General features: G+C 44.5%; 2 protein-coding genes across 2 annotated transcripts; both read right to left on the bottom strand.

Moving 5' to 3' along the window:
* Positions 1 to 3,525: 3,525 nt before the first annotated feature.
* LOC101757283 lies at positions 3,526 to 4,538 on the bottom strand. The gene is made up of 3 exons (XM_004964548.4): positions 4,249 to 4,538; positions 4,022 to 4,146; positions 3,526 to 3,917 (listed from the first exon to the last, which is right to left on the bottom strand). The coding sequence occupies exons 1-3, from the start codon at positions 4,408 to 4,410 to the stop codon at positions 3,854 to 3,856; spliced, it is 351 nt and encodes a 116-aa protein (XP_004964605.1). The 5' UTR covers positions 4,411 to 4,538; the 3' UTR covers positions 3,526 to 3,853.
* A 1,564-nt stretch (positions 4,539 to 6,102) lies between these two features.
* Positions 6,103 to 11,192, bottom strand: LOC101757684 (transcription factor bHLH110). The gene is made up of 9 exons (XM_004964549.4): positions 10,988 to 11,192; positions 8,571 to 9,320; positions 8,368 to 8,460; positions 8,177 to 8,272; positions 7,905 to 8,063; positions 7,715 to 7,780; positions 7,104 to 7,169; positions 6,938 to 7,006; positions 6,103 to 6,685 (listed from the first exon to the last, which is right to left on the bottom strand). Exons 2-9 carry the CDS (start codon positions 9,225 to 9,227, stop codon positions 6,449 to 6,451), a joined length of 1,443 nt encoding a protein of 480 aa, XP_004964606.1. The 5' UTR covers positions 9,228 to 9,320; positions 10,988 to 11,192; the 3' UTR covers positions 6,103 to 6,448.
* Between the last annotated feature and the right edge of the window lie 2,636 nt (positions 11,193 to 13,828).

Genomic DNA, 13,828 nt, shown 5'->3' with positions numbered 1-13,828 from the left:
TATGCCCTGTTTGGCTTCACAGATTTGCTACTTGAATCGTTGACACATTGATTTCATTGTCATTTCCTACCTTTTATTGATTTTTTTTATTTCCTTTTCCATTTACAAGCGCAGGAAATGACCAAAGTGCCCTTGAGACAGTCACACATTATCTGTCTGCTTCCTGGTTCGAGAAATCCTTCATCGCTGCATCTGATCGCTGCTCTTGAACAATTTCACCCAAATGTCTGGCCGTGCGCAATGCAATTGAGGTCACTGCATGCAGCAGTGAAATTGGATAAAATGTGCTGTATTGGCATGCTGGCATGGCTTCGAATGGAATTGGATAGTATGGTGTGACGTATACATTTCAGAAAGCATCTCTTTGTGCTATACAACCTGATCTAAAATCTGAGGCATAAATTTGGTGCCTGACACAACGATCAAATCCCTCGAACCACGATCACAAACCCCAGCCCTGCAGATTGGAGAGAGATGGGGAGAGAAGAGGGGGAGGGCATAGGAGGAGGAGGACCGGACCTGGCAGCGATAGCGCGAGGCGTCCTTGCCGGCGGCACAAGCGTTCACCTTGCGAACCGTTCAATTCAAGTGACCCAATCCCAAGCAGGTACGTACAAATAAGTAAAGGGTGGTTTGGTCCTTTCCCCGTTTCCTGTGCTTGTAAATAAAAAAGAAAATAGAAAATAGAAAATGGCAAGGAAATCAATGTGTTAATGATTCGAGCGATAATTTTACGAAACCAATCTTTACGGAGGCAATTATGCGAAGCCCATTATTTACGATGGCAAAAATCCAATTTTTTTCTCAAAGACGGAGTTTAGTCTTGGCTAAAGTGAGAGGAATCAGTACTCGTAGCCTAAAAAGGGAGGGGTGAATTAGTCAACTTAAAAGCTAAACTTATGGCTTCCACTAGTTCCAACTAATCATGCTATCTAGATGTGCAAACTACGGTTGATCTAAGTACGAAACCCTCATCCTAAAATAAGTTTTGCAACCTATAGCCAAACCTATCAAGATACTACTCTGGGAAAGTAAAGACACATAAGTTGCAAGTATGAAATGTGGAAACATAAGGAGGAGATGAGGGGAAGCAAACTCTTAATACAAGGACTTATCCCGTGGTATCGGTAGGCACTAAGCTACCACTAGTCCACATTGTTGAAACAATCACACAAGAGTATTGTTTCCTGGTCACCAAGTCTCTCCCAACGTGCTCATTGACTTGCGATAAAGACTCGGCCACTAAGGCCCATGCCAAGTCCCTCGGTCATCTTGAGGCCGTCTTCACTAAAGAGCTTGTCCACGAAGGAAGGGGGTCCTCACGTCCCCCGCACAAGGTCGTCGACGCTGCTCCATACCAAGCCGGAGGGTCGAAGACTTATGACGAGCCACCAAGGCTCCAAGGCGCCGGCACACCTCTTGTACAGCGGTGGTTCACTCTAAAACCTGATCACAAGCTCGGCACACCTTGCACTCACTCCTCTCTAGGCCTGTCCTAGCACTAATCACTTTCCTAAACTTGTGCTAAGTCTTTGATGGATCACTTAAGCACTTTTGGTGGCATGGATGTGTTCTTGATGAGTCTTGGTCTTCAATGCATCCTTGGACACTCCTATAACTCCAAACAAGTGAGTGGTGGGGGTATAAATAGCCCCAAGGGCTCAAAGAGCTGTTGCTCCAACGGCTAGTGAAAAAGGATACCATCGGATGTTCCGATGGTCAATTTTTAGCCTGCATCAGAACATCATGTGCAATTAGCTGTTGGCTCCCCACACACAAGTTCCTCGGGAATTCATCCGACCCTTTATCCAATGCCCCCATCGGATCTCCGATGTCACTGTTCACGTCACATAGCCATTGAATCCCCCTGACGTCATTGCTCCGATGTTTTCTCCGATGGAGCCGTCGGATCATTTGGTGCTGAAGGATTTTTGCCCAAAACCTCTCTGGAACTTCTCAAAGAGAATATACTTTGTCCAATGGTCAACTTCATATGGCATCAGAACATCATGTGCTATAGGGTTTCCTCTGCCTCCTTAGCGAATTGCTCTGACACTTGTAAAATTAACCCATCAGATCATCTGATGCACTTGAGATTTTTCCTTATTTTTCCCATTATACCAATTACTCCGATGGTTGCTCCGACGCTTCTCAAGTGGGTTATTGGAATATCCGATGGTACATTTTTCATTCCAATTCGTCTAATGCAAGCGACACCAAAACCTTACAAACACCTTAGAACTTTTTGGTAGTGCTTACTACGGTTGGCTAACGATTCAGCTCGGTTTGTTATGGCTTGTTTGGTTGCGAGCTAGCTCAGCTGGGCTCATTAAGGATTACAAGCTAAAAATTAAGTTTGATTCGGTTTGTTAGCAAAGTTCGAGCCGGCTCATTCGACTCATGAGCTGAGTATTGTTCAACATTAATATTAAGGTCAAATGAGATGTTAACTAATATAGTAATATATAATAATTTAATCATGTTTATAATATATAAAAATATTGAACATAAGTCAATAAATTAAAATGACATAGGCGTTTGGAGACTTAAAACAGACTTAATTACTACCATATTTGACTTAAAAGTTGAATAGCAAATTTATTTTAGCCAAATAATAATAATAATAATAAGATAAAATTTTGGTATTATTATAATTATTCAGCCTCATGAGTTAATCGAACACCTCACGAGCATACGAGCATTAAGAAAATGAGTTGAAATCAAGGTTTGGCTTGTTTAAGAAGTAGAGCTGAGTCGAGCCGAGACGAACCTCCATCAACGAGCTAAGTCGGCTCACGAGCCTTGAGTTTTTCTGCCAGCTAGTGCTCACCCTATGCCACACTTCCACCCTCAGGGGAGCCTACGTTGAGGGGAGTGAGGGCACAGGCCCTCGCTCAATTTTTTGATGCTGTAGTAATTAGCAAATTTCACCATGTTAAATCTTTCTTAATCTTGTTGCTCTCTTTTTCCTAGGTCCGCCCCTGTCCTCTGCTGTGCTTAGACTCGTCTGTGTTGGAATTGCAAAGTCATCATGCCCTGTCTGTTTGTACCTCATGGTCCTCTCTCCTCATATTAGGAATTTCGCTTAAAGTTCGAACTGTTTACTCATGAAATTCTCCTCCAAATTAAGAATTTGGGATACTCAAAGATGGGGTTCCTGCAAAGTTAGGAAAGTAAAATCTTTGCTAAAGGCCAAGAGCCCAAGAGACTATCTTCTTTAAGCTCATAACTGATGTTGACAAGGTATCAAAGGATACTGAGATGGCTGTGCCTCTGGTGATGTCGACATGCACAAAGGCCCTTCAGCTTCAAGACCACACATGTCCACATGAGACATGAGAGTTGCATTAACAACAGACTGCAGTATGTTGACCATATCAAATGGTTTCTTTTTGTGTGTGCATTTCCATTGTTTAACGATGTTATTGCTGGCTCAGATGCATTGGACAAACAAGAGTTCCGCTCTGTCAGATGAGGGAACATGATCATCTGCAACTCTCATGTGGACATGTGGCCATGCTCTGATTATTCAGATCTCTTTTGCTCGCTTTGTACCAACAAAAGTAGGGTACATACCATCTCATCCTTGCAGAAACTATATATGTAAATTGGGAAGATAAATGAACCAAACTATATATGTTCAGTCTACCGTGCTACTGCAATGCCATATCTTCAATACACGGCTTCAATTCCCCTGCTCCATCCCCTTTTGAGCTAGAGGGGAATGGAACAGGAGGAGCCATATAAGCAACCAAGTGCTACACCTTTGCAGTTATTTTTACACATCATCACTCTAGAGTCTAGATAACTATGCTTACATGATCAGCTCCATGTTCAGAGCTGGCTCTTGTGATCACTCTTGAAAAACAGGGAGCGTTGTAAGCTGGATGAAATCAGTGACCTGAACTCCCACAGGCCTACAATTTCACAACATAAGAAGGACAGTAGAATATCTAATCAGACAACACTCTTGCCAACATACGAAGTATGAAGAAGCAGTGTTCAGAATTCAGATTCTTACCATGGGAAGCAGGCCTTCTCCAGCAACTGCATTCCAAGCCTGGGGCCTTCGTCGTACCCTTCGCAGATCATCTCCCCCTTCTCATCTTTGTAGCATACTATGCCTCTCAACTGATCTTCAAACACCTACCAATTTGTAAAACAAATCAGAACAGCTGAACCAGAGCCCCTAGTTGCATACTTGCATACCTCCCTCGATCATGTTCTACTCTATGTGCATGTGCATACCTTCTTGTTGTCTGTTGCAGCAGCAAAGGAGAAGTGTGATGAAGAACTACTGCCATGAGCAGAGGTGCTGAGCCTTAAGGCTGGACTCCTTGTGCCAAATCTTGGACTGATCATGGCCATGGTGGAAGAAGGGTGGTGATACCAAGAGCTCCTGACTGCCATTGATTTGGGCTCTGGTGAGAAGAAAGGTGTCGGGGCCTCCACTATGCTGAAAAGAATGCATTTATAGGAAATGGACAGGGTAGAGGAAGGTCCATTACTTTATTGTACGACTCAATAAGGAAGGTGTTACTTATAAGTGCAATAAGAGTGTATTTTCGTTTAGACCTCAACATTGTACCCTCGGAAGAGTAATCTAAGCAGCTAATGGTTTTTTTGTCGCCGCATGACACATCTTGCCTCGTTGCGTTTCGTGGGCCCCGACCTTGACCTCATAGACATTATCATCATAGTATGTTAATGCTTTTTTTTTCCTTAATCGACCAGGCACCAATGACCACTTGGATATCCTATCTGGTGACGTGGACTCAGTAAACAATTGCTTGGCCATCCAATTTTCAACGGCCAATGATCAAAGCGAAGGGTGTGGCAAACTGGCAAACCTTTTTCACTTTGAGGACCTCTGCATTTTCTTGGTCACAAACAAACGTTGAGGCATGTCAAACATGAAAAGTTATTTGACATAGTTGGCTACAGCCCTACAATTCTATGGTTTATGCCGATTTACATGAAAAGAAAAAGATGTTGTTTGGCTTTAGGACTGTCTAATGCTGTAGCTTCTGGTCGGTTGGGAGACACTCCACGTAGTGGCAAATAGTTTTTTGACTTATTAGGAGAGACAAGTGATTGGAACTTTGAAAGTGACCTCCAATGCCCTCCTCTACTCTTCTTCTTCTTCCTCAATCTGGTTAACAACAAATTGCTTCTCCAACAGAATTTATAAGCTTGAGAGATGGGGGTTAAGCTTCATCGTGGAGAACGAAACAGCCCAGATCATCAGCTAAGCATCTGAGACAAGTTGTGTTATCTACTTATCTCGTCTCCTATAACAACACCCACAAACTGATTTTATGTATGGTGGCCAGTTTTGCAGAACTGTTCTACATTGTTCAGCAAGAAACTTGGTAGTTTTTATTGAGAAAAAGAAATGCACTCACTCCTGATGACTTGAGGCATGTCTTTATCATGCTGGCTGGCAGCTCAGCTTCAATAATCGGATGCTAGCTGCTACATGCCTGCGACGCTACGAGTAGCCGTGACACCATCACAGGAAATGGTCTTAATCTTTCATGCTCTTGTCAGGACATGTTGGCTGACGTGTCATGTCAGGCTCGGTCTGGCGCCTTAACCTTTCTGACTGACGGGGTGCCCTCAAAAAAAAAACTTGTTCACTGTTTCAGTAAGCTGATCAGTCATCACTCATCAGTGCCTCTATGCCTTGATCACCATTCAGGCATTCACTACCCTGCAGTCTGCAGGCGTCGATTCTGAGCATCACATGGGTTCCTCATTGCAAGTCCATCATCACTCAACAGGTGCGCACCAAGCCAGACGCCATCATTTTCCAGGACAAGATTCCTGGAAAACCAAGCGTTCGCTGCCAAAACTTTACATCACATCATTTGGAACTGATGGCAGATGGCTACACCTAACAAACCGAGAGTGAAAGCCGGCCAAGAACTCACATTGGCAAGGAACCCACACGTACCGGCACAAAATCAGTCTGGTCCCGTTGTTCTGTGTGTCGCTCACCAGTCACCACCTTATGATGGCTCTGAAGATTCATGGTAGCACATGATCACCTGCAGCAACCACCAACACGCACTTCGGATATGTCTGGTCACAGTTGTCACATAGCAAAACTGAACCGGTAGATTTCGCATTTTGTATGCACAAAAGAGAAACTTGATAGATCCAGATACAAACTTTCCAAACAGCAACTATCCCCTGTCCCTGTGCACCCTGAGTCCCTGATGCAATACGGCCAAAAAAGAAGAACAGCAGAAAGGGGAAAATTACACATCAACTGATGTGTAGCAGGTTCTTAGAAGCAGATTAGTAGATTAAGCCATGAACTGGAATTTGGTCAGACTAACTTCCTATCTTTGTACTCCATGGGGTATACTCGCGTCTTCAGCCGCTGAGTTTTGTCTCCAGCAGTTGTTTCCTCATGCTGATGGGAGGAGCATGTGTCTTCACTTCACCGTTCATGAGGGGTCGCAGCACCGGACGCGCCTTTCTGGGTGGATATGGCGGAAGCGAGAGCAACTGGCATCAGGCAGAGGCCCTTGTTCTGAAGGTACTGCATTGCGCTCGTGATGCTTGTTTCCATCAGCTTGACCACCTCTTCCTCGAAAGCTAAGGCATCTTCCAAGTCTTGTGTGTCCAGCAGTCCTTGTGCATTGGTTGCAGCTGACAGAGGTTGACCATGGCAACCCTACATGAGTCATGACAGTGCATGGATGAGTGGATTTGAGTGAATTACTGGTATCCCAATGAAAAATCAGAAGGCAAATCTATATCAAATGCAACTACAATGCAAGTGGAACTATAGAACTGTTCATAGCGTAAGTTATTTGAGGCAGTGCAATTTGATATGCAAATGAAAAGATGTTAAGTCTGTAGTAGAAATTATAGAACAAGAATGCAAGGATTCATGGAAGTTGTAGAAAATAAAAAGGTTCGGCACCTCAGTTTGGGATTCTGCGAGAAGGGGAAGCACTGCTCCAGGAGCTCCAAGCCTACTCATGCTCAAGACCTGAAATCAAGCAATAGGAAAGAAGAATGTTCATCATCTGGAAATGGCAAAGCTACCAGTGCTTGTTTCAAACATCTGTTCACAATCACAACCATACCTTGACCTGAAGCTGAAGAAATTTCACATAATCAATTATTTCATCCAGCATGGATGCCTTGTCTGCCTGCTTGCATCAAAAAAAGATTTGTCACGTTATTTTATTCAACAATTATTTTCGAAGCAAAAGGTAAACTGTCATATTCTTTGGTATGTTATTTAATCCATATTAAACAAGTTCTGCATCAATAGCAACAGGGAGTTTGAATGGTGGTATTTTGTTGGAATGTAGCATTTAGTTCAACTCCAATGAAATACAACAAATATAAACATGCCCTAAACATCTATTTCTTTCAAGCTGCACCACATTGGATTGAACTAATGGCTAAACAGAAACAGGTAATGACTATTGTTGGCCTGAACAGATCAAAAGTTAGATCCAGTATGTTTGTAGAATTACAGACTTGAAACTATGTACTCCAGAAAGCACCTGGAATTCAATAGTTGCTTACTTCTATTGTCTTACTCTGTGGATTTTTCTTTTAACACGCAAGACAGTTGTGTGTCATTGTATTAAGAACATAGTATTAGCTCGATGACTAATTCTAATAACTTCAATTGTAGTTGCAATCTGAAAATTAATGGCAAGTTCAACAAAAACAAAAAATGTACCTTATTGGAATTAGGGACAAGGTCTTGCAGATTTTTCATCCTGTCTGAAATTTTTTCCCTGCGAAGCTGCAGCAAAATAAGAAATTGCAGTTACAAATTTAAGCTACAGATAGCGAGCAAAACAAACAATTCAAAAATATTACATATCTTTTCAATTTGTCCTGAGGTGTGATTTCATTAAAGAACTCACCCGTTCAGCAATACTGTGAGGATCAGTTGCCTGTCCTCGACGAGCCCTTACTCGTGGCTTCACACCAACACCATTTGCAGCTGAATTTGCTTGGTTTTGCACATCAGGAGGACGGCTAACAGGACACTCACTTTTATTTTCATTGACCCATGAAGGCATCTAAACATTGGCAAATAGGAACACCATGTCAGGTACAATCTGATAAAGGCAGCACAAAAGGAATACAGTGACTGAGGATAATGTTTATTTTTTCTAAGAGTAAAGGCAAAAACCTTTTGAGGAATCTGTGCTCCTTGTGTTGTGGTGACTGTCATCTGGTTACGAGCAGTGAAAGTAGGGATAGGCACATTACACATTGGATTTTGCTCCTGCAGTGTGGAAGTTGAGTTACTGGTACAGTTCAAATGAATTGTAAGATGCAGTTGAGATACTGTTCTTTAGTGGCACTGTTTGAAAATGAAACCTGCTTATGAATCTTGAAACCACTGGCAACTAAGCTTGTTTCCTGGACATTAGCAAACGAGGGAAGCCTGCAACTGATGAACTCTTTGCTATCCTGTATTACGAAAAGAACCCAAAATTAACTGAATGAGATAGGTAAGGTAGCAGTTGTATATGTATGTTTTTCCCTTTTAAAGAAAAAGCCATTTCTGTAGTGAGCATTACCTGTGGTGATGCCAAGGCACCGTTGTCAAATACTGAGATATTCCCATTGGGATGGCTTGTTTTGTTCAAAATAGCATCACTTTGTGCCCCTTGAAAACTGAAAGCTTCTAGATTCATTGGTTCCATGAATGAAGGATGATTTTGGAATGTGGGACACAAGGTTGATGCTGAAGAAACAGCATTGATATCAGCGAGAAAAGCAGAAACTTCACTGCTGTTACTATCAATTGAACTGGATAAGGCATGAGGCATTTCTGAAAGGCTTGTATTCAGTTGCTGATGAAACCCTCCCGGTGTTGAAGTGCGCTTTAGTACCCCTGGGTTCACTAAATTACTCTGCAGATTGCCATTGTTCTCCAGTCGTTGCAGCTCCAGAAGATTTTCAGGAAGCTTATCCCTAGATAGAAGCTCACCAGGTAACAGATCAGCATGTCCAGCACCCGTATAGGTCAATCGTTCATTTGTAAGCATAGCGGAATCCTGTTCATGCCCACTGAATTTTAAATTGTGATCTGATCTAGCTGTCATGAAATAGCTTGAAGGTGTCATGCTTCCTTCTCCTCCAAATGATTCCACTGAACCATCAGCCAAACTGTAGCCCTCAGAGGCAGAATTGACAGGCCATGTTGAGAAGTAGGAACCAGCAGAATAGTCCATGTTAATCAACACTAATGCTAGTCGCAACAAAATGTTCTTTATAAAATGGCTTCTAGAGACTTAAAGTATCCACAGTTGACAAGCTGGTCATGCCTACATTCAAAAAGAGAAAAAAAATCAGTTAATTATGAAAGACAATCTTAGATTGCCAGAATGTTTCCTTTTATACAAAGGCAGCACATAATGATGCTAAAAGAACAGCTGTCAGCTATTCACAGATTGCATGCATGGACCAATAATGCAAAGATATAATCAAATGTTCCTTGGGAGCTTAAAGATCTTGAAGAAAACATATTATGGGCACATGCGTTAACCACTCAAGGAAGCTAGTATATTAAAATATGCCTGAATAATTTGAATTCTCTCGTGTTTTTTGCATACAGTTGACAGGTGCCCCTCAAAGCCCCTAAGGTCCTCAGCACACGTCACTGTCATGTTCATGACAGTCAAGCATACCTATGGATGGGTGATTGAATTCTTCAATATTTTGGAATTTTTCCATTGGAGCATGAAAAGTTTGGATGAACAGTCAAATCAAGCACATAGTACTTCATTACTATTAGGAAAGAGGAACAGAGGAATACAATTCTTCATTATAAAACAGATACTATATGACAAGTAAAAGCATAATTGCGGTTTCAGCAATCATGTTAAATAAATTGTTCTCTGATCGTGGTGCCAAGTGAACACAACTTCCCTGCTCTGTTCTGCAGTCAATTAGACATCGATTCCCTTGGAACAAAGCAACAAGTGACTACTGACTCAGACATTCACTCATTACAATAAAACGATAATTAGGCATTATTACCATTCATTTTGTTACTGTCTCACTGAAATGACTGAATATATACGAGCTTATGATTGAACCCACTGAATGTATAGGCCAACTTTTGCTACCCTCAATTGCTCAAATGGTACTTCACATTCTGCTATATACTCATACCAGTTTATTTTCTCGTCGATCAGTAGTCAGAGAAAGTTAAACTGGCACAATAATCATTTATCTCTGACACTACAGTAACACTTTAAAGCCCCTGAATGTCCCCCATGAAAACTCATAACTAGGCTATCAAGAAGCATTTATGTCTTCTGGCTACTGAGAAACAGAACGCTGTCAGCCAATAAACCGAGACATACAAACAAGAGTGGCTGACATCACGCGTTATACAACTAAACTGTAATTCCTCTCACATACAGTAAAAATTCATGACACAACACCCTTATTCAGAATCGGAGACCACAGAATCGCTTCTTGTGTTCCCCTTTCCATTCTCTCCCCCTAAGATTTAACAGATACTGCAAATTTAAGCAGAGAAGAACAGGTCTTATGAACAAGAAGATATAATTTTCAGTTGGGAAGATAACCATCCTTATCCATCTACTACGAAGTTTTGAGAACTAGGAAAAACATCACGAACAAAGAAAACGAACCACGATCGGAACATTATGCCCGCATCAATCAACCCCAAGCGACCGTCCATCTCCATCTGGACCATCTCTGGCATTGTTCCTGCCCCTTCGCAGCACAACTAATAAACCCCAACTAAGAGACGGCAATCACCATGCCGCAACAGAGCGCACGCCCCACGGGCGACCAAAACCCCATCTAGAACAGAGGCGGTCGCGAAGAACAGAGGCAAGACGGAGCAGACGGAAAGCATGTAGCAGGGTCATACACGTGCAGTGAATCGCTATCGAAAGATCACGGTGGTACTGAAAGTAGGAGCGCAAAGGGGGGGAGAAGCAGACTGAACACTTACCAGGGAGAAGAGGATCGGAATTGCGATGAGCGCAGCAGTGAAGCCGCCGGTGCGGGGACTTCTGGAGGAGGAGAGCGCGGAGGTGACTCGGGTGAGGAGAGGGGAGGGGACTGGGGAGGAGGAAGAGGAGGAGAGGAGGCGGGCGGTTTGGGCGGAGGAGAAAAAGGAGTGGCTTTTGCGGTCTTGCTTGCCAGGGGCGAAGACTGGAAGACGCGTTGGACTGCTGAATTTCTGACGCTCAGCCAGCGGGTGCAGTGCAGCGCAGCGCTAGCCGGAAAGCCACGGCAGTTTTTTTTTTTTTTTTTTGATAAAGGAAAGCCACGGCAGTTGGTGCTTGCTTCAGCCCTTTTTACTTATCAGTACCCCCTCTTTTTGTTTATTTCTGCAGGCATCCTTTTTTTTTTAGTGTTTTTGGGCTGGATGGATGGATTTAGTTTGGCGGAACACATTGACATGCGGTTTTTCCGTGTGTTATAGTCTCGCGCGAAACCACTTTATTGAGTTGCAAATTATAGAATTTTGTAACTATTTATAGTAAGCTGCTAATTTAATATGTCGGGATAGTTATTTATGATGTGTATTTTTTAAAAATGGTAGGGCATTTACCATAATTAGCAATATGAAAATAAGTTTAGTCGAAATAGACATGCTTATTGGGACGACGTTGCATATAAAAGGTAGCCAACAATATTGCTTCACACGTATAGCCAAAAATATGATCCTGTTTTCCCCTGTCACGGCGCGAGTCGAGCCGACGGCTGCTCTCCCTCTGTGTCTGCCTGTCTGACCAGGTTTCGGCCGCGCCGTCGCTGTGCTGGGTGGGCCCCTCACGTCAGCATCCCCTCCGGGCCCGCAGTTGTTGGCAGCACCTACGGTGCACAGTACGCTGTTCCGTTTTGTTCGGGGCCTAGCTGAGGAGAGGACCGGACAGCCTCGCTAATCATGCATGGTTCGGTTGCGGCAGGCAGCGGCAGGTCCCTGCAACTGCTCGTGCAGACTCTAGCTCCCCTACCCGAAAACAACAAACAAAGCCGCGCACCCGGACGTCCCATCACCAATTCATCATCATCGCCATTGCGCAACCAACCCCTAATCCCCCCGTCCCTTGATCAGCAATCCATCTCTGATCTCCAAACAATCCCACTGGGCCCCCGGGAGAAGAACCGGCACGAGAGGGAGGGAACGAAGGCGGTGGCTAAATTAAGCGCGGCCGTGACCCGAGTCCCGCCACGTGCCCGGCCGCCATTGGCCCCGAGCTGGCTGAAAAACGGGAGCTGGCTTTGACCCCGCCTTGGTTAATCCACGCGGCTTTGATTTGAAGCGGTAGTTGCTCGTCCCTGCTGCATGCGCGCGCGGTCACCTCGCCTCACCGCATTCTACCCCGGCAACCGCGGCGCTCGGTTGCCTTTGCCTGCGGGCTGCGGGGCGCTCGGTTGTTGCCTTTGCACCGCACCGGCCGGGTGAAAAAAACTCGCACCGCCGGCCGGCCGGGAGACGCGGGCGTGTGGCCGGGAATCGTGGCCTGGGAACGGATGGGATGAGCTCGATCGCGCTGGGGCTAAGCCGCTAAGACTAACTAACCACTTGGCTGTTGACTCGGCACGGTTGGGGGGGATTAGTTTAGCCTGGAGGGGCGGGTTCCGCGGCAAGTGGCGGCGGCAGGCGGGGTGGATTGGGTTGGATGATGTCGAGTGGTTTGGGTCAGCTAATCACGCGGGAATTGCGATCGCAGCGCTTACAAGCAAAGCATTACCTAGCTATAGTCTTTCTTTTGTTTTCCTTTTCCCTACCGAGCGTACGAGCTGCGGCGTCAGCGATGGATGGACGTGTGATAAGTGTGTTTGGTCGTCTGATCCACTGACCATCATTCGGAGACGGGCGGCCTAGGCCTAGGTGGCCGCATTGCGCCGTTGACCATCATGGAAATCAACACGGTGTGGGGTTTCGGTTTGGCCGCCTGGCCCGAGTAGTCAGTTTGGACTTTAGAGCGGTTTCATTACGCTTGGCTTTGACAGCTCTCTTGGTTGGCGTGGACACGAGCAGGCGCAACGAATTTTTGTCCGCCTGGTGCAGCCACGTTAGGTTTAGGTGTTCCGAGCTTTGAAGGCTGTTTTATATGGGTCCATATTTTCTGTTGTACGGGCTTGGCTCCTGTATGATGGGCCTTCCCCCGCTTTCCTTTGCATTTTTTGACAGTGGGCCGTTGGTTGGATTGGACGGGCCATATTGGACCGCTAAGGCTAGACGGTCAGCCCAACACTCTCTGTTCTGTGTGTTCCCTTCCGAGAGCCTTTTTTTTTTTGGCAGAAACCGTCCGTTCAACATTACTTGAGTGGGCCGGCCCATTAATTAGTGCGGAATGCACATTTCTTTTCGAGTTTCGCGGATGAAATGGTAGTGTTAGCATTAGCTAGAGCTACCTGGCTGACCCAAACGCACGCACACGCAGTTGCCTCACCACGGCTATGAAAATCCTAGAAGGAAACGGGGACCGGCCGCCCGGGGGATGCCACACCGGACGTGACGCTGAAGCTACCAGCGACGACGACAGTGACCTCCGTACAGTTTGTTGGGAGACGCGATTGACATATGTGGATGGATGGATCGTATCTATCGATCAATAGGTAATAGTTATCGAAGTTTGAATACTAGGGGCACCCTCCTAAACTTTATAAAACCTGTCACATCGGATGTTTAATACTAATTAGAAGTATTAAATATAATCTAATTATAAAACTAATTGCACAGATAGAGTCTAATACAAAACTATAGTATTAAATATAGAAGTATTAAGCCTAATTAATCCATGATTTGACAATGTGGTGCTACAGTAACCATTTG

The sequence above is a fragment of the Setaria italica genome, chromosome IV (assembly GCF_000263155.2).
Source record: "Setaria italica strain Yugu1 chromosome IV, Setaria_italica_v2.0, whole genome shotgun sequence".
NCBI classification, from domain to species: Eukaryota; Viridiplantae; Streptophyta; class Magnoliopsida; order Poales; family Poaceae; genus Setaria; species Setaria italica.
The sequence above is the reverse complement of the archived record's forward strand: the minus strand, read 5'-3'. Positions and strand labels throughout refer to the sequence as shown.

Bases quoted from the DNA above. Each gene is read 5' to 3' on its own strand.
- LOC101757684 (XM_004964549.4), bottom strand. From the start codon at position 9,227: ATGGACTATTCTGCTGGTTCCTACTTCTCAACATGGCCTGTCAATTCT. The intron at 8,461-8,570 runs GTAATGCTCACT...TTCGTAATACAG, and splicing joins GTGCCTTGGCATCACCACAG to GATAGCAAAGAGTTCATCAG. The intron at 7,781-7,904 runs GTGAGTTCTTTA...ATTTTGCTGCAG, and splicing joins CTCACAGTATTGCTGAACGG to CTTCGCAGGGAAAAAATTTC.
- LOC101757283 (XM_004964548.4), bottom strand. From the start codon at position 4,410: ATGGCAGTCAGGAGCTCTTGGTATCACCACCCTTCTTCCACCATGGCC. The intron at 4,147-4,248 runs GTATGCACATGC...ACAAATTGGTAG, and splicing joins CTGCAACAGACAACAAGAAG to GTGTTTGAAGATCAGTTGAG. The intron at 3,918-4,021 runs GTAAGAATCTGA...GTGAAATTGTAG, and splicing joins GAGAAGGCCTGCTTCCCATG to GCCTGTGGGAGTTCAGGTCA.